This window comes from Polypterus senegalus, chromosome 11, assembly GCF_016835505.1.
Source record: "Polypterus senegalus isolate Bchr_013 chromosome 11, ASM1683550v1, whole genome shotgun sequence".
Lineage (NCBI taxonomy): Eukaryota > Metazoa > Chordata > Cladistia > Polypteriformes > Polypteridae > Polypterus > Polypterus senegalus.
The window spans coordinates 62,842,317-62,858,609 of NC_053164.1; the positions used below are offsets into that span (position 1 = coordinate 62,842,317).

Genomic DNA, 16,293 nt, shown 5'->3' on the forward strand with positions numbered 1-16,293 from the left:
GAAGTACCTTTTTACTATATTGGAGAATTTTGGGTTTGGCCCAAACATCTTTGCATGGTTCAAATTACTGTATACCTGTCCAGAAGCTTAAGTTTCTATTAACTCAGACTGCTTCAAACTAGAACGGGGTACTAGACAAGGAAGTCCCTTGTCACCACTGCTGTTTGCAATCATCATTGAGCTACTGGCTGCTCACTGTCGAAATGCTTATGAGATAAAGGAGATTATCACAAAAGGACTTGAATATAAAATTTCTCTATATGCAGATGATATGGTACTGTATATATCTGATCGACAAAATACTGTGCCTGCAGTCCTCACAGCACTTACAGAATTTCAAAACATTTCTAGTCTCAGAATTAATTTGAATAAAAGTGTGCTGTCTCCAGTGAATTCACAAGCACACAAAATTAGATTGGACTCCTTCCCTTTAATCATCGCAGATCAGTTTAAATACCTAGGGGTAAACATCACCAGTAAATATAAAGCTCATCTGTCTGCATGGAAAAAAATAAGCAAGACTTGCATAGATGATCTACCCTTTATCTCACTTTAGCTGGAAGAATTAACATTGTCAAGATGAATATCCTTCCTAAGCTTCTTTTATCTATTTCAAAACATTCCAATATATATCAATAAATATTTTTTTAAGAAATGAGATTCAACCATAACCTCATTTATTTCGAATTCAAAACCTCCATGTATCCAAAAGGCGACCCTACAAAGACCTAAGGAAGATGGTGGCATTGCTGTACCTCACTTTCAAATTTATTACTGGGTGGTGAATATACAAGCTATAAAAACCTGGACAGTTACACAATTAGATGAACAGACACAGACTTGGTCCACAATAGAAATAAGATCCTGCAGTACTTCTTTATATTCCTTGCTTTGTACCCTAATAAGTACAAGTCACCGTCAATACACTAACAACCTAATAAGTATTTCACTCACTCAGAATATGGAACCAATGTAAGAAGTATTTTAAGATAGAGAAGCTTTTATCTGTGGCACCTCTGCACAATAACCACCTTTTTCCACTCTCTCAAATGTACACAGTTTTTAATGTCTGGAAAACATCCGGGATTAAATCAATTAAGAGATCTGTACATAGACAATGTCTTTGCATCCTGTGAACAATTACACTCCAAATTTAACTTTCCAGCAATACAATTCTTTCACTACATTCAAATTAGAAACTTTGTTTAACAAAACCTACCCAATTTCCCTCACCTCACACCTACCTCTATACCAGAAGAAATTTTGATCAGTCTTGAGGATTCAAACAGCATTTCTGTAATATATAAAAACATTTTGAAGTCCCTCCCTTTCAAAGATCCCAGAGTACAGTGGGAAAAGGATCTCTCACTCAACATGTGAGAAAAGGAATGGAAAGTAGCAATGCACAGAATTCACTTGAGCTCCATAAGCACAAAGCATAAAATTACTCAACTTAAAATTATACCGTATTTACTCGTGTACCACGCGCAGATTTTTTCCTAAAAATGAGCAATAGAAAATCCGGTGCACGTCATACACGAGGAACATGGTAGAGGGGTAGGTTTGTTTTTGAATCAGTTTGGTGTCTTCATTCAGCATGGATAGTAAGCGTTTACGCTCCTTAACAGTGGGAGAGAAACTAAAAATGATTTTGGAAGCAGAGAAGATAGGAAATCGGGCAGTGGGTCGCAAGTACGGTGTTCCAGAGTCATGTATTCGAGATTGGCGACAGAAGAAAGAAAAACTTTTGTCATGCAACATAAACAGACAGGCATTTCGCGAAAAACATGCCCAGTTCCCACAAGTTGAAGTTGCACTCGCTGATTACATTCAAGGCAGGCGTCAGCTTGGATATGCAGTGTCCACGGAAATGATTTAGGTGAAAGCTCGTGATATAGCGAAAGAACGTGGAATACCCATTACTCAGTTCAAAGCAAGCCGCAGATGGGTTACGCGCTTCATGAAAAGGAATGGCCTATTAATAAGATGCCGCACGACCATTTCTTAGTGTCTACTGGACGCATATGAAGAAAAGCTACTAGCTTTCCAAAAATACGTTATTCAGTTGAGGCAGCAGAAAATGTATTTAATAGGGCAAATCGGTAATGCTGATCAAACTTCAGTTAATTTTGAGAACCCCTCAAACACTACTGTTAATGCAGTCGGAGACAAGAGTGTCCCGATACACACGGGAGGCAGAGAGAAGCAGCGGTGTACCGTGTACCGTATGGGATGTCAGTAGCGGTGGAGAATCCAGCAGTGAATCGGAGGATGATGATTAAACTGGAATATTCTGGTGAGTACAATAATTTTCCACTTGCCGTTACAGTCCTTTACCGATTGTCTCTATACGGTTCTTTCTTGTCTCATTTCACATGGCTATTTGTCATTCCCACCTTTCGCAGCATGGTGTGACAAACACTTAACGTTCTGTAGTAGGGGTACTGCATCATGTGCAGAAAGAATTAAATGAGACATAATTATTCTCCATTACAGTTATTCACGTCGGTGTCTTACTCCAACCTCACTCGCTTCCTATACAATCACAATGCATGTCGTACACGAGGCAAAAGATTTTTTCCCGATTTTCTTTGTAAAAATTAGGGTGCGCGTCTTACACGAGGGAGCGTGGTACAGGAGTAAATACGGTATATCAAGTGCATCTCTCTCATTTAAAATTGTCCAAAATGTTTCCTAGGTAAGATCTAACCTGTGAACATTGCAATTGAGTGCCAGTCTCACTGGGCCATATGTGTTGGGTGTACAACAAATTAACATAATTTTGGACAAAATTTTTTAAATGACTCTCAGACAGCCTTGGTGTCACAATCCCTCCTAACCCATTAACAGCTGTGTTTAGTGTACTTCCAGATGGGCTTAAAGTAGAGTAGGACAAACTGTAATTGTCTTTACTAAACTATTGGCACGTAGACTTATCATGCTCAACTGGAAGAATCCTAACTCACTTCTTTTAAGTCAGTGGATAACTGATGTTATTAGATATATAGATAGATAGATAGATAGATAGATAGATAGATAGATAGATAGATAGATAGATAGATAGATAGATAGATAGATAGATAAATCCCAAGGGTAAATTCACATACTCCAACAGCAGCATACTGATAAAAAACAATATTAAATTAAAGAAAGATAAAAATGCAGGTAAAACAGACAATAACTTTGTATAATGTTAATGTTGCATAGTGTGGGGGAGGAACGATCTCCTCAGTCTGTCAGTGGAGCAGGACAGTGACAGCAGTTTGTCGCTGAAGCTGCTCCTCTGTCTGGAGATGATACTGTTTAGTGGATGCAGTGGATTCTCCATGATTGACTGGAGCCTGCTCAGCACCCGTCACTCTGCCACTGATATCAAACTGTCCAGCTCCGTGCCTACAATAGAGCCTGCCTTCCTCACCAGTTTGTCCAGGCATGAGATGCCCTTCTTCTTTATGCTGCCTCCCCAGCACACCACCACATAGAAGAGGGCACTCTGATAGAACCACTGCAGCATCTGATTGCAGATGTTGCAGGACGCCAGTCTTCTAAGGAAGTATAGTCGGCTCTGTTCTCTCTTGCATAGAGCATCAGTATTGGCAGTCCAGTCCAATTTATCAACCAGCTGCACTCCCAGGTATTTATAGGTCTGTACCCTCTGCACACAGTCACCTCTGATTATTACGGGGTCCAGGAATGGCCTGGGCCCTCCTAAAATCCACCACCAGCTCCTTGTTTTTTCTGGTGTTCAGATGTAAGTGGTTTAAGTTGCACCATTTAACAAAGTCCTTGATTAGGTTCCTATACTCCTCCTCCTGCCCACTCCTGATGCAGCCCACGATAGCAGTGTCGTCAGTGAACGTTTGCACGTGGCAGGACTCCGAGTTGTATTGGAAGTCCGATGTATATAGACTGAACAGGACCGGAGAAAGTACAGTCCCCTGTGGTGCTCCTGTGTTGCTGACTAGAATGTCAGACCTGCAGTTCCCGAGACGCACATACTGAGGTCTGTCTGTATGATAGTCCACGATCCATGCCACCAGGTATGAATCTACTCCCATCTCTGTCAGCTTGTCCCTAAGGAGCAGAGGTTGGAGGGTGTTGAAGGTGCTAGAGAAGTCCAGCAATATAATTCTTACAACACCACTGCCTCTGTCCAAGTGGGAGGGGGATCAGTATAGCATATAGATGATGGCATCCTCCGCTCCCACCTTCTCCTGGTATGCAAACTTCAGAGGGTCAAGGGCATGGCAGACCTGTGGCCTCAGGTGGTGAAGCAGCAGCCGCTCCATGGTCTTCATCACATGTGACGTCAGGGCAACAGGTCGGAAGTCATTCAGCTCACTAGGACGTGATACCTTTGGGACTGGAGTGATGCAAGATGTTTTCCAAAGCTTCAGGACTCTTCCCTATTATGGAGGAATATTTCGGACAAAATGAAATAAATAAATAAATGCGTAAATAAATAAAAGTACTGTGAAATGTGAGCATAAATAAATAAATGTGTCATGAAATGAGAGCCTTAATAAATAAATATGTCATGAAATGAGAGCATAAATAAATAAATGTGTCACGAAATATGTTTTTCGTTGCTTATTTATTTATTTCATTTTGTCCGTAACATTCCTGCAAACCGTCATGAAATACGGCTTGAAATAAAACTGTCACTTTCACTCGTCAAAGTTGAGAGGGTGGGCTCTAACACGCCCTCTAGTTACTGATTGGTGAATCGATAGCACAAGAATTAATTAGAAAAATACTTACTACTGTCGATTAAATGGATTCTGCCGAAGATATTACGTATTTCAGAGAGAGCATTGAAGATTTATCGGAAGAAATTACAATGTTTCTTCAAGGTGTTCTATTGACTCAGCTGGAATGTCAAAGGATGGGCGTCCAGAGCAGGGAACTGCATCACCTGAACTGGAGTGTAGTAGAGTCCGTTCCACCTGTTCTTCGATAATTTCAAAAACAGTTTCATCTATATCGGAGTCTAAAAGGGCCGCCAACATTGTAATTTCTTCCGATAAATCTTCAATTCTCTCTGAAATACGTAATATCTTCGGCAGAATCCATTTAATCGGCAGTAGTAAGCATTTTTCTAATTAACTCTTGTGCTATCGATTCACCAATCAGTAACTAGAGGGCGTGTTAGAGCCCACCCTCTCAACTTTGACGAGTGAAAGTGACAGTTTTATTTCACGCCGTATTTCATGACGGTTTGTAGGAATGTTACGGACAAAATGAAATAAATAAATAAGCAACGAAAAACATATTTCGTGACACATTTATTTATTTATGCTCTCATTTCATGACATATTTATTTATTAAGGCTCTCATTTCATGACACATTTATTTATTTATGCTCACATTTCACAGTACTTTTATTTATTTACGCATTTATTTATTTATTTCATTTTGTCCGAAATATTCCTCCATACCCTATTCCAGGCTCAGGTTGAAGATGCGCTGTAGAGGACTCACCAGTTCCGGCGCACAGGCATTCAGCAGTCGTGGCGATACTCCATCTGGACCCACTGCTTTGCTGGCACCAAGTCTCCTCAACTCTCTGTTCACCTGGGCTGCTGTAATTGTAGGTGGGGATGTCTCTCCTATGCTAGTATCAGCAGAAGGATGGGTGGAGGGCACAGTACTCCAAGGTAAGAGTGGGTTAGGGTGGTCAAACCTGTTAAAGAAGTTGTTTATTTAGTTTGCTCTCTTCATGTCTCTCTCGACGGTGGCACCCCGCTTCGAGTCTGAAGACGGTGATGATCTTCATCCCATCCCACACTTCCTTCATGCTGTTACTCTGCAAATTCTGCTCCAGCTTTCTCCTGTACTGCTCCTTCGCCGACCTGAGCTGGAATCGGAGTTCCTTGTGCACGCGCTTGAGCTCATGCTGATCACCTCCTTTAAAAGCCCTTTTCCTCTGATTATTACTATTTGAAATTGGAAAAAATCTAATTCTCACTTAGAGGATCTGTACAAAACTTTTTCTAAACCTTGGAGGATCTGATAAATAACATTTTAGAATAAGCATTTAAATTGAGAAAGTGAATTCTCTCCCTTCTTTTCTATTCTAGTTTTATTAATTTATTTATTTGCATATTTTTACTATTATGAAAGTGCTTTCACATGGGTGGGGGTCGATTTGTTTCAAACCAGTTTAGTTAAACTTGACTGGCATGTATGGAATGTTTTTTGATTTTAATAAAGTAAAATATAAAAAATATTAATAAGTTCTACTTTTAGCTAAGAAATGAATACTTGTCAGGGTGTGAAGAAGTGGAAGTAATCTTCACTCTAGAATTGTTAAACTACTCAAAAACTGCTGAATTTCTGGAATTGGGAGGACAAGCAGTGGTGCAAGAGCTTTGCTTTCACACGTGTAAAGTCCAGAAAATAATTTTTAGAACTTGAGCTTTCTTTAAATATAATTTTGCTGTTTAAAGTACATTTACCTTCTGTCTGCTGCCACTGCCTAACACTTCTTGTTTTATGTTTAGACAAGCTCGTTTCAAATGAAACAGAACTGTGCTTAAAGTTGAAGCATACAGCAAAGAAAACATTGGTCTATAATCCTTTTAACAATTTAAAGAACATGAAATATAACATAAAATCACTTTCATCTACAGTTGCCATTTCTGATTATTGAGTATCATTCAAAAAACATCTCCACTTTTCAAAGTTTTCAATGTCTTCTAATTTGTTATAAATTGCCTGGATAATACTGCTGAATCCTCATTTATTTAACTGAAAATTGTCTTTGAGAAAAAATAACCATTTACTTTCCAAATTTTGCACAGGCAAAATATTGAAAGGTTTGTTTGTAGTTAATTTTTGAAAGTTTATGAATACTTGACATAAACATTATAATATCTTCCAGTTATGTAAATTACCTGTGTAATGTTACTGTAGCGCACATCAAGTGATCAAGTGAATTACACTCACATTAGTACAAAGTATTTCCACAAGATTTTCAACATGAATTAAATTTTAATTTTATTTTCACAGGACTGTTCTTCAGTTATGCAAACACAACAACAGGTAACCACTGATAAAATAAAGATTTCCTATTTAAGCTTAGGTTGTTTTACATTTTTATGATACAATGTTAATTATATATTTTATCTTTTTTCACAGAATTGTCCTTTTACTGTACAAGCACAAAAGGTAACTGCTGTTTTAAAAAAAGATTTCCTATTGAAATGTATGCTGCTAAATTAATATGATACTATAATTTTTATAAACAGTATGATCATAAATTATTTGTGAAACTGGGTAAAATTGAGTAAAATGACATTAAATTTCAAAAGCACTGCAGTATGCCAATAATCAAAATACTTAACGTAGTCAGTTTCATCAGACATAAGTGTTTGGGTAAATTAGGATTATTAGGGTTATTAGGGTATAATAGTTATTGAATGTAAGCTTATACAGTATTGGAGATAAAAACAGAACATTGTGCTGTATATTTACCTGCAAATGCTTACTTTTTAGTTGTGAATATTTATGTTTTCCCTCCTGACCTTTTCACAGCATATCACATAAGCAATCTAATTTTCTATTCCATCTTTGCTGGTGGGCCTTCTACCCTCTCACTGAATGCTCTCCATACTTCCATTACACTATACAGTAGTATTGTATTCACACTTAAAAGTAGGTTTCCCCTGGTTCAGAGGGATAATTTTCAAGGAAATATTGTAACACTCACTAAAACCTTACCCGGTTTCTTAAGCTAGGAGTGTTAATTATCGTACTTGAGATTTTCACAAAATGTAGATAGGTGTGAAGCTCAGGAATTTGAGATAATTCACCTCAACACATGCATTGTGAATATATAGAGAAGGAAAAGCTGAAATCATTTTAGTTCTACTTATAGCTAAGAAATTAATATATGTCAGGGTGTGAAGAAGTGGCAGTAGTTTTCACACTAGAACTGTTAAACTACTTCAATGTAGTGAATTTCTGGAATTGTGTTTCCTTCCTTGCTCCATAGCTGTCAAATTGGGTCTTAACTGCAGTTTAATTTTTGAAACAATACACCTGCATATTTAAGAAGCAAGACTGTCTTTGTGTTGTGGAAAGAGACATCAAAACAGCAAATGGCAGAACTGTACTATTAGAATTAGTTTATATTTTAATTCAGGATTGTACATCTGAAAGGAAAAAAGGACAGCTAAGCTTCTTAATAATTATAATGTAAATTTATTACATACTTTAATAATTATAATGTAAATGGTTTGTGACATGGTACAATCACTTTAACTACAGTTGGAAGGCAATGTGCTCACAGATTACCTGTTGTAAAAGGCTTCACAATGATTATTTTCACTTTTTATTCCACTATGAACAATTGATCAACTTTCAAGAACTTTTAAAAATCACAAGAAAAAAAGAGAGGCGCATGTAAGTTCAACATACTGCAATGCTCCCCATGCCATATCATAATTGTTGAACTTTTCTGGCTGCTGTTTGATTGTGGAAAGGTTTCGGGGTGACTTTTTCCAAAAACATATATTTTTATTCCCACGTCCCCCTTCTTTGTTATGCAGACCCACACATATGTCCTCTACGTCTGCTCTAGTTTTCTTATTCTTATACTTGCCTGGCCTGCAAGAAGACAGCTCACAGACAGCATGCACTTGCCACTGGGACTACAGACCATCTAAATCAAGAAACGACTGCTACTGTGCTACACTTCACCAATCACAGGACATCTCCTCTTTCTGTATGCCATGGGCTGCAAATAGAGAAACAAGGCAAGCAAGCAGAGCAGAAAATAAACTTGTATTCAGTCATTATACATTTAACGCTCTTAATTATTCTTAATGTGTCTAAGAAAACCAAAAATAAATAAAAGGGTGTTGCAAATCAGATGATGACCTGTCATCGATAATGCAGGCCTGTGCACTTAGATGTATGTGACTTTCCAGCGCTTGTCAGAATGTTGTGTAGATGTGTTCCTTCTGCTTCTCCTCCTTCCTGGTTTTTCTCATCAATTCTGTAGACAAAAGATGATAGAAAAGATACTTTCAGTTTAAGCAGATGACTTTTTAAAGCTTGTCAGGGCCAAGGTGAAAACCCCTAGCCCCTCAGTGTCCAATGTCATTTACACTGGCCATATCAGTTCATGTCCATAAAGCGAGCATGCATTAAGACAAGCAATGGTGCAAGGTCTTTGCTTTCATGCATGTGTAAATTCCAGAAAATAATTATTAAAACTTGAGCTTTCTTAAAATATAATTTTGCAGCTTAAAGTTTTGACCTACTAAATCATACTTGTTTGCTAAAGGTGTCCGCCTGATCTTCTGACTGCAGAAAAATCCTTTCTTTGTGCAACTGTCTGCTGTCTCTGTTAACACTTCTTGGTTTTTGTTTAGACAAGCTGGTTTCAAATAAAAGAGAACTGTGCTTACAGTTAAAGCATATGGCAAATATAACAAACCATTGTGTATACTCTTGAACAAATTAAAGAATATGAAATATAAAAAAATCACTTTCATCTACAGCTGCCATTTCTGATTTTCTATCATGCTTTTGTATTTCTCTGTATAAATCAAAAACAGGTCAACTCTGTTTTCCAAAGTTTTTGCTGTCTTCAAATTTGTTATAAACCTCCTTGAAAACACCGATGAATCCCATTTTATAACTGAAATCTATTTGTTGAAAAACAAATATGTATTTACTTTCCAAATTTTGAACAGGGAAAAACGTTCACAGTTTTGTTTGTAGATTATTTTTTAAATTTTTGACATAAACATTGTAATATCTTCCAGTTATGTATATTACCTGTGTACTGTTACTGTAGCACATGCCAATAACTATGTAAATTACACCAGCATTTGTATAAAGTATTTCTATAATATTTTCATCATAAATTATGTATATTTTTTTCATTTTATTTTCACAGAACTGGTTTTCAGTTATACAAAAATAACAACAGGTAACCACTGATAAAATAAAGATTTCCTATTGAAACTTAGGTTGTTTTACTTTTTTATGATACAATGGTAATCATATATTAATTCTAACTTGTTTTCCACAGAATTGTTATTTCGTTGTACAAACACAACAGGTAACCACAGATTAAGAAAAAAACGATTTCCAATTCAAACGTATGCTGTTATATTGCTATGATACTGCAATTTTTATAAACAATTCCATAATAAATTATTTATGAAAGTGAGTAAAAAGGTTGAAAATAAATGATTTGTGAAACTCCGTAAAATGACATTAAGTTTCTAAAGCACTGCGGTATGCCAATAAAACACTTAACATGTAGTCACAGTTTCATCTGATTTAAGAGTTGGGGAAAAGTGAATTTAAGCTTATACAGTAATAGAGATAAAATAAAAGGACATTATGCTGTATATTTACCTATAAAGTTTAATTTTTAATTTTATGTTTTCTTCTCATGTCCTTTCCACAGCATATCACATAAGCAATCTTATTTTCTATTCCATCTTTGCTGATTGGCCTTCTACCCTCTCACTGAATGCTCTCTGTACTTCCATTGCTCTATTGTATTGTATTCACACTTAAAAGGAGGTTTCCCTGGTTCTGAGGGATATTTTTCAAGGAAACATTGTAACACTTGTGGAACATGACCCGGACACAGACAGGCAGACACGTTCATTTTACCCACCACACGTTTATTTACAATATTTATATGTCTTAAGTGCACCACAAACCCCACAAGTCCCCCAAAATCCTGGCCACAATAATGCCTAGCTTCAGAGCGCCTCCTTCTCTCCTCTCCAGCTCAGTCCACTCCGCTCCCGACTCTCGCCATTGTATGAAGGGAGGCGGCCCCTTTTATACACACCCGGATGTGTTCCAGGTGCTTCCCAGCAATCTCCCACCGACATGCCCCCATGTGGCGGAAGTGCTGTTAGTGCACCCGGAAGCACTCCAGGTATCCCCAGTCTTCTTCCCCCCTGCTCTTCCGGGTGTGGCGGAAGTGCCAAGGTCCAGGGCTCCAAAGGCACGGGGTGCCCCCTGTCGGTGACCACAGGCCCCTACATGGGTTGAGCTTCTAAGCTTTGTACCCATGGCCCCCAAAGGAACCAGGGCAGTCACCCCCACATGGTCTGGGGAAGGTGTAAGCCCTCCTCTGGTCTTCCTAGGTGTCCCGGCTGGGTCGCCACCCCAGCCATCTCTGACACATTCATTAAAAAATTACCCTGTTTCTTATGTTAGGGATGTTAATTATCATACTTGAGATTTTCACAAAATGTAGATAGGTGTGAAGCTCAGGAACTTGGAAGAGTTCACTTTAACACACACAATGTGAATTTATAGAGAAGGAAAAGCTGAAGTTGTTTTAGTTCTTCTTATAACTTAGAAAGTAATACATGTTAGGGTGTGAAGAAGTGGAACTAGTCTTAACTCTAGAACTGTTAAACTATTCCAACATACTGAATTTTTGTAATTGTTTCCTTTCTTGCTCTATAGCTGTCAGCTGGGTTCACACTGTTATTACCTTAACATTTAGTCACGGTGCCAGTTACCCTACACAACCTTACAAGCACTTTTGGGGAAGGTGCAACAAAATGCATATCATGGAAAGGACTGCAATTTAATTTTTGAAACAATACACCTGCATATTTAAGAAACAAGAATGTCTTTGTGTTGTAGAAAGAGACATCAAAACAGCAAATGGCAGAACTGTACTTTTAGAATTTGTTTTTATTTTAATTCATGATTATGCACCTGAAAAGGAAAAAAAGGAAGCATAAGGTTTTTAATAATTATAATGTAAATTGACTGCATAATTTAATAATTATAATGTAAATGGTTTGTGATATGGTACAATCACTTTAAGTTGAGTTGGAAGGTAGTGAGCTCACAGATTACCTGTTCTATAATGCTTTACAATGATTATTTTCATTTTTTATTCCACTATGAACAATTAATTAACTTTAAAAAACTTTTAAATAACACAAAAAAAAAGAGAGACACATGCAAGTTCAACATATTGCAATGCTCCCCAACATGCTTGTTGAACATTTTTGGTTGTTTTTTGTTTGTGGATGGGTTTTTGTGGTGACCTTTTCAGAAACATATATTTTTAATCCCATATCCACATTCTTTTTAATGTAGACCCACACATACTTCCTTCACATATGCTCTACTTTTCTTATTCTTGCACTCAGCTGTCCTGGAAGGACAAATAGTCCACAGACTCCATACACTTGGCGCTGGGACTATGGGCCGTATTAACCAAGAAATGACAGCTACTGTGCTACAGTTCACCAATCAGAGGACATATCCTCTTTCTTTATAGCCCAAACTGCAAGTAGAGAAACAAGGCAAGCAAACAGAGCAGGGAATAAACTTTTATTCAATCACTATAGATTTAACACTTTTAATTATTTTTAATGCTCCTAAAAAAAAGAAAAGCAAATAAAAGGGTGTTGCAATTCAGTGATACACCCTACTATTTGATGAGCTGTCATCGTTGATGCAGGCCGATATGTATGGCTTTTCAGTCTTTGTCACACTGTTGTGTCACTGTTTTCCTTCTGGTTCTCCTTCTTCCTGGTTCTTCTCATCGATTCTGTAGACAACAGATGATAGAATAGTATACAAGAATGCTTTCAGTTTAAGCAGATGACTTTTTAAAGCTTATCAGGGCCAAGGTGAACACCCCTAGCCCCTCACTGTTCAATGTTATTTAAACCGACCATATCACTGCATGTCCATGAGGTGAGCATGCATGAAGACAAGGCATGGTGCAAGAGCTTCGCTTTTATGCAGGTGTAAAGTCCAGAAAATAATTATTAGAATTTGAGTTTTCTTTAAATATGATTTTCATTTTTAAAGTTTTGAACTGTTAAATCATACTTGTTTGCCAAAGGTGTCTGTCTGATTTTCTGACTGAAGAAATATCCCTTCTTTGTACAACTGCCTACTGTCGGCTGTCTCTACTAACACTTCTTGGTTTTTGTTTAGACAAGCTGGTTTCAAGTCAAAGAGAACTGTGCCTACAGTTAAAGCATACGGCAGATATAACATAAAAATTGTCTATAATACTTTTAACAATTTAAAGAATATGAAAAATAATATACTAAAATCACTTTTCTCTATGGCTACCATTTCTGATTTTCTTTCATGCTTTTGTATCTGTCTGTATCATTTGAAAACAGGTCATCCCTGCTTTCAAAAGATTTAATCATCTCTTAATTTGTTATAAATTGCCTTTAAAATACTGATGAATCCCATTTTTATAACTGAAAAAGAAATAATTTACTTTCCAAATTTTGCGCAGGCAAAATGTTCACTGTTTTGCTTGTAGTTATTTTTGATATAGTTTATGAATACTTGACATAAACATTGTAATATCTTCCATTTATGTATATGTGTAATGTTACTGTAGCTCAAAAATCATCAAAAAATGATGTGAATTACAAAAAACAAGTATTTCCAAAAGATTTTCATCATGAATTATATTTTTATTTCAATTTTATTTTCACAGGACTGCTCTTCAATTATAGAAACATGACAACAGGTAGCCACTGATTACAATAAATATTTCCTATTGAAACGTACGTTGTTTTACATTTTTATGATACAATATTAATTATATATTAATTTTCACTTTTTTTTCCACAGAATTGTCCTTCAATTCTGCAAACACAACTGGTAATCTCTGATTAAAAAAAAGATTTCCAATTGAAACTTATCCTGTTATATTAATATGATACTGTAATGTTTGTAAACAGTTTGATCATAAATTATTTGTCACACTGAATAAAATGACATTAAGTTTTAAAAACACTGCAGTATGCCAGTAATCAAAACACTTAGCATATAGTCAGACAGTGTTTGGGTAAGTTTTAATTGTTTTTGAATGTAAGCTTATACAGCATTAGGCATTAGAACAGGACACTGTTTGAGGGAATAGGAAAAAGGAGGTTTTTAAAGGTCAGTATAGGAAGTGACGTCAAAGGGGCAGGACGGGAAGGAACTTCAACCATAGGCTCGGGCCCAGACATGACATCAAGGGGGCCAGAACCAGAAAGGTCTTCATCCATTGGTTCTGACCCAGAAGTGATGTCAACAGGGCGAGGCAGAATTTCCGTGAATGGTCTGCAGGAAAGCAAGAAAAAGAATCGGTGCACTCTGCCACATCCCGGTCTGATTCAGAGTTGCCCTCATTCAAGCCATTTAGCTGCCTCCCATGTGCATATGTGTGACACTATACATTTTTCATTTTGTCAGTTTTGAATATTTTGTTTTTTCCTCCTGTCCTTTCCAAAGCATATAACATAAGCAATCTTTTTTTTTTTATTCCAACTTTGCTGATGGCCCCTCTACCCCCTAAATGAATGCCCTCTATACTTCTATTGATCTATAGTATTGTATTCACACTTAAAAGGAGTTTTCCCCTGGTTCAAAGGGATATTTTTCAAGGAAATATTGTAACACTCACTAAAACCTTACTCTGTTTTCTTACGTTAGGGGTGTTAGTTATCATACTTAATACATACATAATTGTAGGCTGAGTGGTGGCTCTCTGGCTAGGGATCTGTACTGGCAATCAGAAGGTTGCCAGTTCGAATCCCATAAATGTCATTAGGGACTCGCTCAGTTGGGCCCTTGAGCAAGGCCCTTAACTTGCAATTGCTGAGTGCTTTGAGTAGTGAGAAAAGCGCTATATAAATGAAAAGAATTATTACTTGAGATTTTCACAAAATGTAGATAGGTTAAAAGCTGAGGAACTTGGGAGAGTTCACCTAAACACACGCACTGCAAATGTATGCAGAAGGAAAAGCTGAAGTCATTTAAATTCTGTTTATAGCTGAGAAATGAATAAGTGTGAAGGTGTGAAGTGGATGTAGTCTTAACTCTAGAACTGTTAATCTACTGAAATGTACTGAATTTCTGAAATTGTGTTTCCTTCCTTGCTCCATAGTGGTCAAGATGAATTCATACTGTTATTACCTTAACATTTAGTCAAGGTGGCAGTTACTTACCATGCAAAAACTTAGAAAGCACTTTTGAGGAAGGGCAACTAAATGCATGTCATGGATAACGACTGCAGTTTAATTTTTCAAACAATACACTTACATATTTAAGAAGCAAGATTGTCTTTGTGTTGTGGAAAGATGAATCAAAACAATGAATGGCAGAACTGTACTTTTAGAATTTGTTTATATTTTAATTCAAGATTGTTGCACCTGAAAAAGAAAAAAAACACAGTGTAAGCTTTTTTATAATTATAATGTAAATGGATTATATAATTTAGTAAATATAATGTAATTGGCTTATGGCATGGTACAAACACTAATTCGAGTTGGAAAGTAATCAAAACACAGATTACCTTTTCTAAAATACTTCACAATGGTTATTTTAACTTTTTATTCCACTATGAACAATTAATTAATTTTCATGAACTTTTAAAAACACAAGACAAGAACGAGGCACATGCAAGTACGGTATATTGCAATGCTTCCCATTATGCCTGTTGAACATTTTTGGCTGCTTTTTGATTGTAGATGGGTTTTTGGGGTGACCTTTTCCAGAAACATAGATTTTTATTCCCACTTCCACATTGTTTTTTTATGAGAACTTACACATACTTCCTCCACATTTGCTCTAGTTCTCTTATACTTTCAGTCACTTTTCCTGGAAGGAGACACAGCCCACAGACACACTTGCCACTTGGACTATGGGCCGTACTGATCAAGAAATGACTGCTACTTTGCTACACTTCACCAGTCAGAGGACATCTCACCTTTTCTGTAACCCAAACTACAAATAAAGATACAAGACAAGCAAGCAGAGCAGGGAATAAACTTTTATTCAGTCATTATAGATTTAACACTCAATGATTCTTAAAAAAACAAAAGCAAATAAAATGGTGTTGCAAATCAGTGATACCCCCTGCTATTTGAAGACCTGCCATCAATGATGCAGGCCAATGTACTTAGATGTGTGTGGCTTTCCAGTGTTTGTCATATTGTTGGGTGGCTGTGTACTTTCTGCTTCTCCTCCTTCCTGGTTCTTCTCACCGATTCTGTAGGCAACAGATACACTGATAGAAAAGAATACTTTCATTTTAAGAAGCTTGTCAGGGCCAAGGTGAACACCCCTAACCCCTCACTATCCAATGTTATTTACATTGACCATATCAGTACATGTCCATGAGGTGAGCATGCATGAAGACAAGCAATGGTGCAAAAGCTTCACTCCTATTTATTTAACACTAGAATTACCAAAGTTTACAAAACATCTCGTAAACCCGGCCCACCTTAAATCCATTCGCACCTTTCCATCAGAGTCTTTTGT

The 16,293-nt window shown here is 36.9% G+C and overlaps 1 protein-coding gene across 11 annotated transcripts in view; it reads left to right on the top strand.

The window, feature by feature from the left end:
• The window catches only part of LOC120539084 (agglutinin-like protein ARB_02240), a 66,834-nt gene that overhangs the window by 13,622 nt on the left and 36,919 nt on the right, over positions 1-16,293 (top strand). For all 11 annotated transcript variants that reach the window (XM_039768820.1, XM_039768828.1, XM_039768827.1 and 8 more), the window contains 6 exons: positions 7,012-7,044; positions 7,141-7,170; positions 9,911-9,943; positions 10,046-10,075; positions 13,478-13,510; positions 13,615-13,644. In XM_039768820.1, coding sequence (XP_039624754.1) covers positions 7,012-7,044; positions 7,141-7,170; positions 9,911-9,943; positions 10,046-10,075; positions 13,478-13,510; positions 13,615-13,644 — 189 coding nt within the window. The remainder of the gene's footprint in view (positions 1-7,011; positions 7,045-7,140; positions 7,171-9,910; positions 9,944-10,045; positions 10,076-13,477; positions 13,511-13,614; positions 13,645-16,293) is intronic.